Genomic DNA, 15313 nt, shown 5'->3' on the forward strand with positions numbered 1-15313 from the left:
CCTGCCCCCTGCAACCAGAAGGCAATGGCATCGCATGCCTGGGTTTCAGTCAAGGGCAGGCAATAATAAATCCCTCAGCCTCTAAAACACATTAATACATATGTTTTAGTTGTTAAGCTGAAGATGAGAGGAGAAAAAACAAAGGTGAAAACAAAGTCAGGCCTCACGTTCATTTTAATGGATGATAGAACAGAGCAGTGGCTGGAGAGGGTGCACCAACCATAGTGTCCCAGTGCTATTCACTGGCACCAGGAGGTGCCCACAGTTTTTCTTGTCTCTTGCTAGTGGTAATGGACCTAGCTGAAGAACAGGGCCCTGGGGGTGTTTTTGAGGTCATGCAATTAAATTCTGTGCTAAAAAACCCAAAAACCTTCTTCAAGAGTCCATAAAATCTATTTTCATACAAGCTGAGAATTACAAAAGCAACTCCCTGAGCAGCAGGATGGCATTTGACGATCTCTTCCCTGCAGATTATGCAGTGTCTGATCCGAATTCACCTATTGTAGAAACTTAGTATCTTGAAACTTCTGCCTGTTTCTCCAAATTTGCTGAAATCAGACAATGCCTTCCCCAGTGTTGGGTGTGGGGGCTAGACGGAGTGAGACAGCATGATCACATACGTCTTGCATTCCTTGGATGACAGCCAAGGAGGAGAGGCAGCTCAGAGACCTGGTAGGGGTGTATAACCAGATTAAATAACTGACTTCCTGCTGCTCAGAGAGGGAGAGACAGCACTGCTGTCAGCACTCCTGCCCCGTTACAAATAAGTGATGTCATGACTTTAAAAAAAAATCACCTACTATCCTGCTCTGCTTCCCCCAAAGATTGCTGAAATGGCTTGACAAGAAAGAATTCAGATGTACTAGAAATGGAGATGAAAGAGGAAGAGAAAAAGCAACAAGGCAAGTGCTTCCTTCAGTTTAAACCAACTACAGAGCATCCTGAAAATCGGCATTGGTCAGAAAAAAATAGTGCCGTTGCTTTTTCTCAATGTGCTTTTTTCAAGAGTATTTAACATGTGGATATTTCATTTCACTGCTTTCTGCCATTCAAACTTTTTTGTTATTTAGCATTTCAGATCAAAGTGTGTTTTCCTATAAAATATAAAAAAAGTTCCCTAAGCCAAACTGTATTTCTGGCTGAGTCTATAATGTATGGTTATCTAAAGCAGGATCAAATGGAAAACTAAAAACTAAATGAACTTACTGAACAGACCAAGTGGCTCAATAAGTGCCTGAGATTCAAACTTTGATCTGATGCAGAGTTTAATTCATAACTGAATAGTCAGGTTAGGGCTTGTGCACCATAGTACGTCTATGTGCCATTCATGGGATGTTTATAGTAGTGAGGACTGGTGAAGTGAAAACTTAAAGAGAAAGGTGTGGACCAGGCTGATAAACACAGTTATTCCCTGCCTTTTTTTTTTTTTTTTTTTTTTCCATAAGGAGACTGTGAAAGAATATCAGTTCTTTAGTTTTTTAGGTTGAGGTCTGTGTTTGGCCTCAGGAGACCTGTTCCACAACAGTTTAGGCTTTTGGACTGAACCTGAGGAAGAGGATGAAGAAGCAAGGAAGGGTCCAGATAATCAGGGTAGGAGCAATGAATAAAAATTAAATAGCAAGAAATACCAAGCGAGGATGGATGGGCAACAAAAGAAGGGTACAAAAAGACAGAGTTTGAAGAAAGAAGTGCCCCTCTCTTGGCCTCAACTATTTGAAAGGGGTCTGAGGTCAGATTCAAGGACTGCCCATGACAATGCAGCTTCTGTGTTTTCCTTGACAGGCAGTGATCCAGCTGGGGAAAGTGATCATCCTTTCTGCTTTTGAGGGCTTGAGGAGTCAAGAGCAGTTCCCTGTCTGCTATGTGGAGGCTTGTCTGACTGATCTGAGGGGCAGGGAGGGGGTGAGGGGAAGCAGTCAGGACCCTTGTTCATTGTTCCTCAACTCCTACCCACTGCATGCTTCATTCCCTTGGGCAACACTGCAGTCACTATGATGAGTGGTTAAAGAAGGCTGCAAGGAGCTTGTCAATGGTCCTCACCAGCATAGACACACCAGCCTTATAGTCTCCACTTGGAGCAATTTGGTGCTTTGTCTCAAACATGGACATCAAGCCTATGTGAAGGATTTCAAGAGACAGACTGTGAAAGTCTCTCTGAAAGAATCCTTGGGGAAATATGATAAGCTACCTAGTGATGATTACTGGGTTTAGCTCATCAGGGATCAAGAATTTACTTCTGTCCTTTTCCACTCACCAACCATTTGAAGACTGTTCCTTTATAAAGGACCTTAAATGCAGTAACATCTGAGAAGAAGGATTATGAGGGGAAAGGCAGAAGCTGGAGGTTTAGGAAATAATTAACAGGTCATTTTGCAGAGTACCAGCTCTAGCTGTGAAGCTGACCTTGCTTTGAGCATTGGAGTGGGTTGGATCAAGGTTTGAAGGGCAAAACTGAAATAGTATTTGATTCCATGTTTCTATGTGAGAAGTGTGATTTTAAAAGTATTTTTTCCTATTCTCTTTTAGGACATTCACTGAGACAGCCAGCAACATAAAGGCTTTGATAAGGAAGTGCAAGTGAGAATTGTATTTGCTAATACTACCCAGTACTGACAAGTGTGATACCAATAAAAACAGGGGGAAAAATGTGTTCATAGTATCATAGTTGCAAAAAAACCACTTGCTAACTTTTCTGTCCCAGACACAGCCTTTGATAGAACATGTGTGCTCATTTTATAGTCCTAGGCAACTAGGTGGCTCTCCTTTGAAAAGAGGAGGAAACCCTTTCCAGGGGCAATGGTTCCTGAGAAAGTCTTCAAAACCACTGCATTAATAATTTTATAGACATACATGCATACACAATGAAGAATAAACAGCTTCATAAAGACAGAAAATATCAGGTCATTGAAACAAATTCACCAGCTTTCTTTATCCATCCAAACAGTTTTATAGCCCTAATGAGTACAAAACAAGCATATGGCTCATTCAGGATCACCAGCGCATCTCCGCATTTCTCTCTTCTTATGCCAGGTTTCAAGTTAGGCACCTGCAGATGATTATAAATAAGAATTCCTACTTTGACAACAGCATCCAAAGTCTCAGTCAATACTGGATTTCATTTTGACAGACACTGCACCAACACAGAGAGGAGGGTACAGACCTCAACATGAAAAGGTTTTGACTGAAATGAACATGTGGTGCCAAAGATAACAGAGAAACAGAGAATTTGTCCAGTGTTCTGCAGAACCGTCAGAAAGCAGGCCATGAACTTCCTTACTGTTCCTATGGACTTTCAACAGATAAAAAGATTTTGGCATATGTAGTTATTTTGCATACTTAAACCAAAGGTTTTAGGCTTAAATCAGGGTAAGTCAGAAAACTTGTATAGCTCGCATGTGGAACATAACATCACCAACATGTACCGTGGCATACTGGCTTTGCACCTCTGCAGGCATATATATGGAACTGTGAGGTAGTCTTCCAATGAAAGAAATTATAATCCCATCACCAGAACAGAAAATTTCAGTTTAAGGTGAAACAGCAAATGATTCTGCAAAGTTAGGGAGGATGAAGGGATCGCACACTAAGGTATTTTCTTTTATAGCTTCCACAATTCTATAAAATGGGCATGTCTTAAATGTCCTCCTTAGTTCCTTTATTCAAGAAGTATCTACAGATTATTTGTCATTAAAACAGATTAAGCCAAATGTAGTTGTCACTGACCTGTTCCACTCGGATATCTAATTCTCCATTCACCTTCTTTCCCTGGAAATATTTGGCCCTGCAGAAGAAACAAGAGTGTCAAACATGGTTAAAGAAGATTTTTCGCTTTTATTACATACTGTTTTGCTTCTGCATTTCTCTTTTTGCTGAAGAATTTCTATCTGGGTCACAGCATGTCTTCTTAATTTCTGTTTTTTTCCAGCCCTCCGTTCTTCAGGAGCAACCTATCAAGCCAGATGAAAACCACATTGGAAAGTTCCTTCAAGTCTTGTGACTTTCTCATTTTATTTTCAAACTGAAAGCCAAATGCTCTCCTAATCTTTTCCAGAGAAACCATTCTAATCAATTACTCCTTACTACATCTCATTTAATACTCAATCTTTATTCTGTAAAACGGAAGCTAGATATGGCATGGCATCAGAAATTTCTGATGTTGAGCACGGATCTTTATCGTCATAGCTGAAATACTTGTGAAGCCTATTTTCTTGCTCTCTCACTGTAGACCTGTTTTTTGTTTCTGTTTGTCTTTCTGCTACTGATTCAGAGAAACAGTATCTGCATCTATAGTGTTACTAATGAAGGATCTCTTCTCCTGAGCTGAGAAACTGTGTTCGCTTTGGAACTGAACAGTGTAATGACAAGGACATAATTCCTTCCATCACCTCTGCTGCTAGCTGCCTATGCTATGCAGACAACAAAGCACTTTCAGAAGGATTGGTTGTTCATGAGAGGGGAAGGCTAACAGTAGTGTTGGAGAAGCAAACATAGGAAAAGGGCAGCCAGTTTCAGCTTTTTCATTCATATTTGTGTATAATGCCCCTTATATTGATTAGTCAGCAGGGAAATTGCCAATAGTTTCCCCTGTGAGTATTCCTCCCCCATTCTTCCCCTGGCCAGACAAGCTGGACAGAAGAAAATATGGATTTATTTTCTCAGACCTCCCCCCTAAAACTTCAGCAAGACCATGAAGGCTCCAAAAAGATCTTCTATTTGGAAAGCATTGAAAACACAGTTAAGTACTGCAAGACTTGTTTCCAGAGGCAAAGTAACTCTCTGCATTTTGTTTTCAATTGGCAAAGAGAGGACAGAATAAAGAAGTAAAGGAAAATGAGGGGAAGCTGGCTTTGCTCCATATTTTATAGTACTAGCAAAAAAAGAAGCTGGCTCACATTTTTACTATGTGTCTATTTGTTCCAATAAAAAAAGGAGAGACAGTAGGAAGGCAATTTTCCTCATGGCCAAAACATACCAGTTTTCGACTGAATGCTCTCCTCCTCCAGAAATGTGAAATGTAAATAAAAAAGTTGTTTTGTTTTGTCATTCTGGCTCAAAACCAAGTCAAAAGTTTTCATTTTATTAGAAAAAGACATTAAAAATGTCAAAAGTTTTCTGCTTTGTTCTAACGAGGTATCTGAAGGCTGTACCACACTTGTCTTCCCATACAGCCCATCCATCAGCAAGGTGCTAATAAGACTTCTGCATAGGTGTCAGTGAGGGGCAGTGTAGCAGCCAGGTATGACTAAGACCAAGTGGCCCGAACAACACCTGTTGAGTATAAGAAGCAGAGCTCTGGCCATTTTTCCTCCCTTTTCTGAATTTATGAGTGTTGCATGAAAAAAAAAAAAAAAAAAAAGGCAACTCAGCAGACAAGCTGACACATCATGCCTCTCACAATAAACAGGAATTTTAAATTTAATAATTCCATATTTCTGGCGGCATGGCTCTAGAGGGTCTGGCAAGATTCCTTGCTCCTAAACATTGGCGATATTGCTGGAACCAGTGACTTCTCAAAAACTGGAATAAGCTTTAAGTGGGCCCACAGGAACTGGTCTGAAATTTGAGGCATGCTATTCACTGGTACAAGCTTGTTTTTATTCCCAGCATGCTCATAATATATACTCTTTACCCACATTTATGAAACATACTTCCTCCCTCTATGGCCTCTCCTCTTTGCAGACCAGCTGGTTGCAAACTCCTTGGTGCTGCTTTGAATCAGCTTGTAATGAAGTGTGAATAACTTCAGCCTGGTACAGATGGAGCAAAGAGGCTTCCACTGCCTAGACAGGAAATTAGCCTTCACACAGTTAAAAATTCCTCTCTCCCATCTCTACAGTACTGGTCCTGATCATGGATAACCACAGAGAGGGCACATCCAGCATGAGGAGTTGGAGTGGAGCAAGGGACCTTAGTGTAGACACCACGTGGAAAGAATAAAAGCTTAGTTTCCGGAGCTGCCATGAAACAGTCCCAGTCTGCCTCAGTGACTGTGACTGGAGGAAGCATATCCACAATTTCCTGTCAGATATGGAGTGTAACCTTAATAGCAGCAGGGAAAAAGAAATGATCAATTCACCTCCAATTACCTACATAAGAGCTAATTCACAGAAAGTCCATGTATAACATTAGTGCCCCTAGGTGTCTGCAAAGCATCTGTCTGAGCAAGAGATGCCATCACTGATCCAAGACTGCAAACAGACCTGTATGACAAATACCAGAGTTTATCCCTCTGGTGTCACTGACAGATGGGACAGCTTGTACTGCACCTATGCAAGGGCTGCCTGAACCAGCATGCACCCTTGCACCTTCATATGCCTGTAGTCTGCAAACACAGTTCTCATAGGGAGTGAAGTCCCCCATCATAGCCTCATGTGTCACCAGGTCCAGGGGAAGTAGAACTGAGCCAGTGGGCTACAAGGATGAGAGCTGGGGCCAGCCTGCACCTCTGTGCTGTTCCTGTGACATGGTGAAATGGAACAAGAGAAGCAATGTGGAGTGGGGGCTTCCAGGGTCAGCAGCAAAACGTCAAAACTCAAGAGCTACTTCTGTTAGGAGAGACCATCATGCAATTTCTCTCTGTATGATAAATAACTGGTTAATCTGTCTTGTTCTCTTTCTGCTTTAAAGGAAAAAAAGGTGCAATGAACGATCAACCCATCAGCCAATACACATGCTCAGCACAGGAATCCAGGACAAGCCATCTGTGCAGAGTTTGTACTATCTCTCCTGGTGTTACTTGTTCTCTCTTCTGCTTTTGTCTCTCAGTGCAAAGAAGCATATCCAAGCTGCTTCAGAGGACTGCTTCAGTGTTTTTCTCTGGATCTGTGGGAAACAGAGACATGAGGGATACAGAAAGGGACTGCACAACTTCTGCCAGACTGGAAAATGTTTTGCACAGGTGAGAAATAGGAAAAGATGACCAGGTATCAAGCATCAGCTGGAGAAAGTGCCCAAGCTTCCCCAGGTACAGTGCCACTAGATAGCAGCCCATGTAAGAAAAGTGCAGAACACCAACCTCAGCATCAGGAAGGGTGTAGCCAGGAGGGACAGACAGGTGACTGTGGTGTCTGGAGGAGTGCAGTGATTCAAAGCTTAAAGCTGTTCCTGCAGGTCCACTAGCCAGGTGAAGCAGATGTTATGACATATTATGCAGCTTTGAAGACAGGCTGGTATTAAATTCATGAGACTTCAGAGTATCCTGTAAAATGGCTTCTGCATGAAGCAATTTTCTAGGATAGGAAGAGATCAAAGAAATACAGCTCAACTCTTCCTGTGAGAGACCTCAGTGGAACTGACATAGCAAATATCATTGCAATTGTTGGTAATATGTCTTGGAGTGACTGGGAAGCCATCCTTCAGACTAACAAATAAGCCTGAGATCAAATCCCCTGTGATGTGAACGAGCTCAGGCACTTTTTGAGGCATCACTGTTCGACAGAGGTGACAGAGTGGACCAGGCTTGTACCTTCACCCCAGAATTAGGCTCAGTATCACTAAAAGCATGCCAAAGAGGGGTAATGGCAAAGTCTTCCAAATCCTCTGACTGAGCTTGTGCCTCTAAAGCAAGACACAACAAGCAAAGAAAGCCAAGCCACACTTTGGATGAAGACCACTTCTCATCTGGAGTGGGAAGCAGCCTTTCCCTCACTGTGGAAGGGGCAAAATAAAACATGCTGAGGAGAGGAGAAAAGTGCGGGACTCTTGGGGAGAGATGGGCAAGGGAGTGGATGGAAGAAAGGGAGAGAAATGGTGAGGAAGAGACCTGGGTAAATAAATCAAAAGGGATCCATGGGTAAATTCTGGAATTATCTGAATTGCTTCCCTGGAATCACATTACACATATTTGTCTCAAGGCCCTTGGGAAAATAAGGCATATAATTTCTTTCTGGATCAGGCTGGAAGGGGAGAAGCTGAAACCGCCTGGATTGGGTTTGGGGGACCCTGGGGAGGGATTGGAGGGGGTAAGGCACTGTACAAAATACCCATGTCAAAGGGCCTGGGGGCCCAAGTGATGCACAAGGCAGTCACTGTATGTCCACATTGTCTCCTTCATAAAAGGGACTGGGAAAAAGGAGACAGTTTCCAGGATGCTCGCCAGTAGCTGCTGGAATGCCCTGACTCCCCTAGCCCCTACACACTATAAAGGCAGTGGGGAGGGGAGGAGGGATGCATCTGTGCCCTTTTTCTTCATGGGTTTTCCTTTCAGGGGCCACCCCTCAACCCCTTCACCACTTCTCCCCAGTTTAACAATTGCTATCTGCAAATAGTAAGGACTTTTGAGATGGTCAAGTCTTGACTGCCCAGTGCATAGGGAAGAGAAAAATCACTCCACAAATACTGGTCTGCAACCAATTGGATGGAGGTTTTGTCCACAACTGCTTTGGCCCAGAAACCTTTATGCACCATCCAGCTGTGGGATGAACTGGTTGACAGTTAATATTTATTCTGTAAGAGTACCCTGGGCCAGGGGTGGGGGATGTCAAGATGCTAAAGATGGTGAATAAGCATGATGAATGTGTGCTTTAACACCTCAGAAAACAAGGTCTGAACTACAGGTTAAATGGATCAGAGACAACTACAGAAAGAAGGAAAGGGTACCGGCACTGTACAAACAGACAGGGAGGGAAAAGAGCTAAATCTAAATTTTAGGTTGGGTCAAAAGTACCCCTGAATACTTTGCCAGGAGCTCCACAGAAGTTTCAGCTCCAGCCCTGGGGTGCAGTATTGCTGTGCTCAGCCCCATGCCTCCCCAGGACAAGAACATCTTCCTCCCCGTGCTGTCACCACCTGGCTTGCTGGAGCCGCTGAATCGAGAGCCAGCTCAGCTGCACTGCAGGTAAGTCCTGGGTGTCTGGTCTGGTGTCTGAGGTTTGCCTTTGTTGCCTTCTGGGACGAACCACAAGACCCAGCCCACTCTGGTTATGGTAAAACAACCCCTGAGGCATTATTAGTTATGGGATCACATCAAGAAAAGAAACGCCTCTCCCGAAGAGGTTTGTATCGAGATGTCATGATGGTATGGTTTAGGGTTTTTTTTGGATAAGGGAAATCCTTGTGGTGAGGTCCTTGATGAGGTCTGAGGCCCCATCCTACAGGGCTAGAAGGATTTTCTTGGCTTGAATACACACAGAAAGGGAAGTCTTGGGGCAAGAAGGGAGAAAGGTTTTTTAAATATTCTGTGAGTCCTCCCTTTCTCTCAGGGAACTGAAGGCCTGTTTTCAGGGGAGACCTGGGCTTGGCTTAACGATGGCAGACACAACCATTCAGATCGCTCTTTGTGTTCCAGGAACTACAGAGTCCCAGACAACACCAGCCTCTCAGCATCTTCCTGTGCCACCTTCTGCTTGTGAAACGGGGGTAATCAAAGCCATATCCCCACAAGAGAAGAAGCACTAGTTAGTGCAGTGCTAGTGTTTTTGGGCATGGCTTTTAGTGCTTCTCCAAGCTGTCAGGATAAGAAGGACACTTTGCTGTAGGTCTGGTCCCTCACCTAGGCTACATTGTGGTCACATTCCTCCTGGTCACAGAGAGCTGGGAGGGGGGGGTGGGGGTGGGTGCTGGTGAAGGTGAGGAGCTGCTTTAAGTACAACATGAGGCAGCAATTTTATTTTGTGTATTATCAAAATAATACATTTCTGGAACATATCCACATTGCTAAATCTAAATAGTATGGCCTGGAGCTGTTTGCAAGGGATATAATTTTGTTGATGATTGTGCAATATTTTATTTCAGCTCACTTGTGCCCTCCCTGAACTTGAGGAGCAGAGGAACTGGGCTAATTCAAACCAACACTGAGTCAGGGCTGCTGGCTTTCAAGCAGAAGAAATCTGGCTCACAAACCTTGAGAAATACATCTGAGGGATTCTATTTTATTTTTTTAATATGTATGGGACTAGGCAGGGCATTCTGAGGTTAAATTCTATGCATTTGTAAGAACTCTGGTAAAGCAATTAAGATCCCAGATTTGACTTGCATTAGCATATTTATAACCTGGTGGGGAATGTTTTCCATACTCCTTGTATCTATTTTTGTAATGATACTAATCCTTTGCATTTCTGTATTACCTTTCATTTAGGAGGACTAGATCCCAAGTTGCTTTACATATTCAAGAAAAAATACAGGCAGACATGATGGTGATATACCTAAAACAGATTGGAAAGCAATGTGATAAATGCAATTTATAGAATGACAGTCTTACCTCCTTTTCACCCCACGTCTGTATGTTAAGGAATACAAAAACTCTTCATGCTGCTTCCAAGCTTGCGCATACACACACACGTTAAACGCAAACTTGCCTCCTCTTTCCCTAAAATTCAATATTGCCCTCAAGACATGCTTGGCATGAATTACAGGAATAGAAATATTCAGTCCTGGATAGACATGGCTAAATGATGAAAATGTAAGGTTTTTAGTCAGATTTGTGAAAACATAAATTTGACTTGTGAGTTTTTTTCAAATTATAGCTGCATAGTTGCACAGAACTTGTGAAACCTTAAAAGGTCACCTCTGCATAATAAAAGCTAATTTGTAATTGTTTATTGTCAGTTACCACCATGTTAGATGATTTTTGAGTTTCTTATCGGGAAATATAGACAAAACTTTGCAATTTAACCTGTAAATTCCTGAGGTCAAACTTGAAGAATAAATTCTGAATAATAATAAAGATAAATGATAATGAAGTCCAAATCCAAAAGCTAGTCCAGAACTTCCCATTATATTTATGTTAGGTACAGAAATACTCCTCTGAATAGTAGGTCTTAGTATATAGTATTCATCCTACTGAGAGCACAAAATGATTCATGACACTCATTGAATATTTTTGAAAAGGGATTCCTTGAAAAAAAATTAGGATTTAGGAAGTTCCATGTTACTAAAATTCAGCATTAGACTGTTACTATTTGATCAATTATATTTTGGGGCAAATGATATATTTAAACCTCAGTATTGTCATGTACTATCAGAAATAAAAACAGTTTTATTTTAATAAGAAAGGATTGATAATTTCCTCTGAACAGTATAAAACAGCAATCCTGTCAGGTCAGTCCATAATTAGACCTGAATCGTAACATTATCGTTATACAAAGAACCATTTCAGATTTATTAAGGGGATTTCATTCAGTATTAATCAGTTTTTCTCTTCCTTCATCTTTAAACTTTTAGAGACAGTGTGTTTGGGTAGATTTGGCTGTAAAGTAAATGGCAAAACAAAAATGCAACTTGGTGTCTCCTAAAAATATCCTCTGTGAGGTTTTTTTCCTGTGAAATATGGCATAATCCTTACATGTAAAACTGCTGTGCATAGGGCACATGCATTTTGTGGAAGACAGCATGTAACACTGTTAACATGCAAAACAGCCTGAAATTCGGACAAAACACACCAATAGCTTTTAAAAGTGACATGAGGTATTTCACAAATGCAACCAAGATATCTAACAAACACAAAAAGAAGAATTTTGTTATGTTGTCTGTTCCAGAAAGCAATGTTTTTAGCATACATTATTAACAGGAGCCTTAGCTGTGCTTGATCGCTTCCCAAATGCACTGTTTAAACATGAAGCATTAAGCTAGAAAGCTGAGCACTTTCACAAGAGGATGGGGGTTAGCAATTTACAGTACTAAACCCTGTTTGATCTGCTGAGAAATTCAATCCATCAAGAGCATAATTTTACTTAACAGTGTGGTGGGAAAGGGAATTGCCAGAGGTGAGATGTTTTCCCCCTGACTGAGGTCTTGCTGCTGGAGCTGGCCCATCTGCCATTATATGGAGTCCTACTATCCCCCTTCCTCATGTTCCCACTCACTTTTGCTGCGTGTTTGCATGTGTGTCTGTGTATTCATGTCTGAGCTCCCTTTTTCTGGTAGCTGCTGAAGGTGAGTTGTGGATTAATTTTTGGACGTCTTCTGAGGCACAGATAGGGCTTGATCAGCTCACAAGAAGATGCCTCATTCTCCAGGTGGAGGCTACCCAGTCGAGATATGTTCCATTAATGACTGAAAAAAAGCAGAGTTTTTCTCTAGCATGATGATGCACCGGTACATTAACTGCTGTGGGTGTCTCTGAGGGCTGTCTGTCAAAGCATAAGGGAGATGTACAGATAGTGTTTTCCTCTTGTGCACATCCTGCACATGGCAGATGCTCTGTATGCTTCCTTGATATTGTCCTGGTTAAACTAGGATAGGGTAAAGTTTCCCCAGCAGAGAGAGAGGGGGAAGGGATCCCCAGCCGCGTTATTCATACCATGCTGACTTCAGGTCCAGGGGAGGGAAACTTTGATTTTACTTTCTCTTTGGCTTTTTGGTGGCGGGACCCATGTGTCAGCTTTGTTCCCTGACTATTTGCGGTATTTCTCTGTAAATCGTTTGTCTTGTTCACTGTTACTGCTGTTTATTGTTGTTATCATTGCTACTGTTGTTGTTCAGATTGTTTACCGCACTGTTGTATTAAAGTTCTTCTTATTTTAACCCGGGTTTGTGCCTCACTTCCAGCCCAACCGGCTGAGGGAGGGGGAGGGGCAACAGCAACGTGGTCTCCGGTCCTGGCAGGGCTTAAACCTGCACAGCCTTGATTGGCTCACCAACATGGGGCTCGAGGGCTGAAATAAAAATAAAAATGGACAGACCCTGACCAGAGTGTGATAGAGCAATCTGTTGGGTGTAATCTTTCTGTTTGTATTCGTGTTTGTTTGATAAGAAAATGTTTGCAATGCTGGTCCACTTGCTTGCGTGGTGGGGCTGGATTATTCCTTATATCCAGTGTATGATCGCAGTGATGGCGTTTGTTATTGGTGGAAAATGTATAAAGGGTCTTATGCTGTTATACGGGCTATTGAATGATTATGTTGCCTTTGTATCGCTGTGGGGGAGGGTGGGCCGGTACCTGTTTGCCGTATGGGCTTTTGTTAGGGGTCTCACCCCCTCTATGGGTGATCCAGGGGAAGAGATCCTCTTGGCTTTGGGGAGTTTAAATTATCCTTGGAGCCTGCAGGCCAGTGTGATTGTGGCACAATGCTTTCTGAATGTCTGCCTGATTTCGGTTTTGGCCATGCGGCACTTCTCTAACAATAGCAGTGCCCGGAAACCTGCCCCGAGGTCAGATAATAGTGAGTGGCAAGGGGTGTGGGAAAAGATGGGCAAAGGCCTGAGTCAGTGGGCACCCCCAATGCTTTGGAACTTCACTCCTGAGCAAATGCAGAGCCCTGAGAAGCTGATGGAGTGCTTAGAAAGGGTGTGTTACCAAACTGGCAAAACCCAGGAGACACAAATCGCTGCAATGCGTTGGGGACTTGCCCATGCCTACCGCGTCCTCTTTAATACCACCCACTGCCCTCCAGGGGAAGAAAGGCCACAGAAGCTGAATCAATATCTGAACTGGGAGGACAGGCAGAGCCAGTCTCACTTGCCTCCACCAGCACAGTGACTGAGCCAGAGAGCCAGTCAGTGCCAGTGTCAGTCGCCCCAATACAGAAAACAAAATATACCAGAAGGTCTGTTCGCAGAGTGAGGGATGAGGATGAGCCAGGCCCATCAGGGGAACAGGAGGAAGGGCCAGTGGTGATTGTCCGATCTCTGTCCCCGACTGAGCTGCGAGATATGCGGAGAGATTTCGGCCGCCTGGGAGGCGAGCAGATTTGCACCCGGCTGCTCGATGCTGGGACAATGGGGCCAGTGCTTTTGAGATGGAGGGGAGAGAGGCCAAGCAGCTGGGATCTTTGGCCAAGGATGCTGGCATTGATAGGGGAATAGGGAAGCAGGCTCAAATACTCAGCCTTTGGAAGCGACTCCTGTTCAGTGTAAGGGAGAGGCACCCCTACAAGGATGATATACTATGTCAGCTAAGCAAATGGACCAGCATTGAGAAAGGCATCCAGAACCTCAGGGAACTGGCTGTGTTTGAGATGATCTATGGTGATCTGAATAATGAGCAGTCACCCATGGACCCAGATCAGGCCCCTTGCACACACCTGATGTGGAGAAAGTTCCTGAAGGGTGCACCAGAAGCACACTCGAAAGCATTGGCAATAGTGTCCTGGTGGACAGACACACACACTCTAATAGTGGATGGAGTGGTTGGCAAGCTCCGGCAATATGAGGGAAATCTCCCTTCAACTCAGCATTCCTGGGTCTCAGCTGTGGAGGAACTGTCTCAGAGGGTCCAGAAAGTGGAAGAGGACATGTCCTACATTCCACCTGCACGGGCCGATGTCTCAGCCTTTAGAAGTAAACGTTTCCCCATCCAAGAGAAAGGCAGCAGAAGGCACACACCACGAGGCACCCTGTGGTTTTTCCTCCACGACCATGGAGAAAACATGAGGAGGTGGGATGGACAGCCCACTGCTGCCCTAGCTGCACGAGTAGAGCAGCTGAAAGGGAAGAACATCACAAAAGGGGAGTCCTCCAAGAAGAGCGCAGCTCCAGTGTACAGTCAGAAATTGCCCAGGCAGAACAGAATGGTGAATGTTATGTTTGACCCTCTTCAAGGGACCAGTAAATTGTTCTTGCAAGAAATGAGTGATGATGAGCAGGATTAGAGGGGCCCTGCCTCCAGCCAGGTGGAGGAAAGGGATAATCGGATTTACTGGACAGTGTGGATCCAATGGCCTGGCACCTCAGACCCACAAGAGTATAAGGCTTTGGTGGACACTGGCGCACAGTGCACCCTGATGCCATCAAGCTACAGTGGGGTTGAATCCATCTGCATCTCCGGAGTGACAGGGGGATCCCAACAGCTGACCCTACTGGAAGCTGAAGTGAGCCTGACTGGGAAGGACTGGCATAAGCACCCCATTGTGACTGGCCCAGATGCCCCGTGCATCCTGGGCATAGACTATCTCAGGAGAGGGTACTTGAGAGACCCAAAAGGGTACCGGTGGGCTTTTGGCGTAGCTGCCCTGGACGAGGTTGGACAGTTGTCCACCTTACCCGGCCTCTCAGAGGATCCCTCAGTGGTGGGGCGGCTTAAGGTTGAGGAGCAGCGAGTGCTGATTGCTACCAAGACGGTGCACCGGCGGCAGTACCGCACCAACCGAGATTCCCTGGCTCCCATCCATCAGCTGATGCGTCAACTAGAAAGCCAGAAGGTGATCAGCAAAACTCACTCACCCTTCAACAGCCCTATATGGCCAGTGAGAAAGCCTAATGGCGAATGGAGGCTAACTGTGGACTACCGTGGCCTGAATGAAGTTACGCCAGCAATGAGTGCTGCAGTGCCAGACATGCTAGAGCTCCAGTATGAACTGGAGTCGAAGACAGCCAAGTGGTACGCCATGATTGACATTGCTAACGTGTTCTTCTCCGTTCCAATAGCACCAGAGTG

At 44.1% G+C, this 15313-nt stretch overlaps 1 protein-coding gene across 1 annotated transcript in view; it reads right to left on the reverse strand.

Moving 5' to 3' along the window:
• SYN3 (synapsin III) overlaps window positions 1–15313 on the reverse strand; it is a 210696-nt gene that overhangs the window by 188839 nt on the left and 6544 nt on the right. Inside the window, exon 2 of the mRNA XM_074902388.1 lies at window positions 3724–3781. Within this exon, the coding sequence (XP_074758489.1) occupies window positions 3724–3781 (58 nt within the window). The remainder of the gene's footprint in view (window positions 1–3723; window positions 3782–15313) is intronic.

This window comes from Athene noctua, chromosome 3, assembly GCF_965140245.1.
Source record: "Athene noctua chromosome 3, bAthNoc1.hap1.1, whole genome shotgun sequence".
In the NCBI taxonomy this organism is placed as follows: Eukaryota; Metazoa; Chordata; class Aves; order Strigiformes; family Strigidae; genus Athene; species Athene noctua.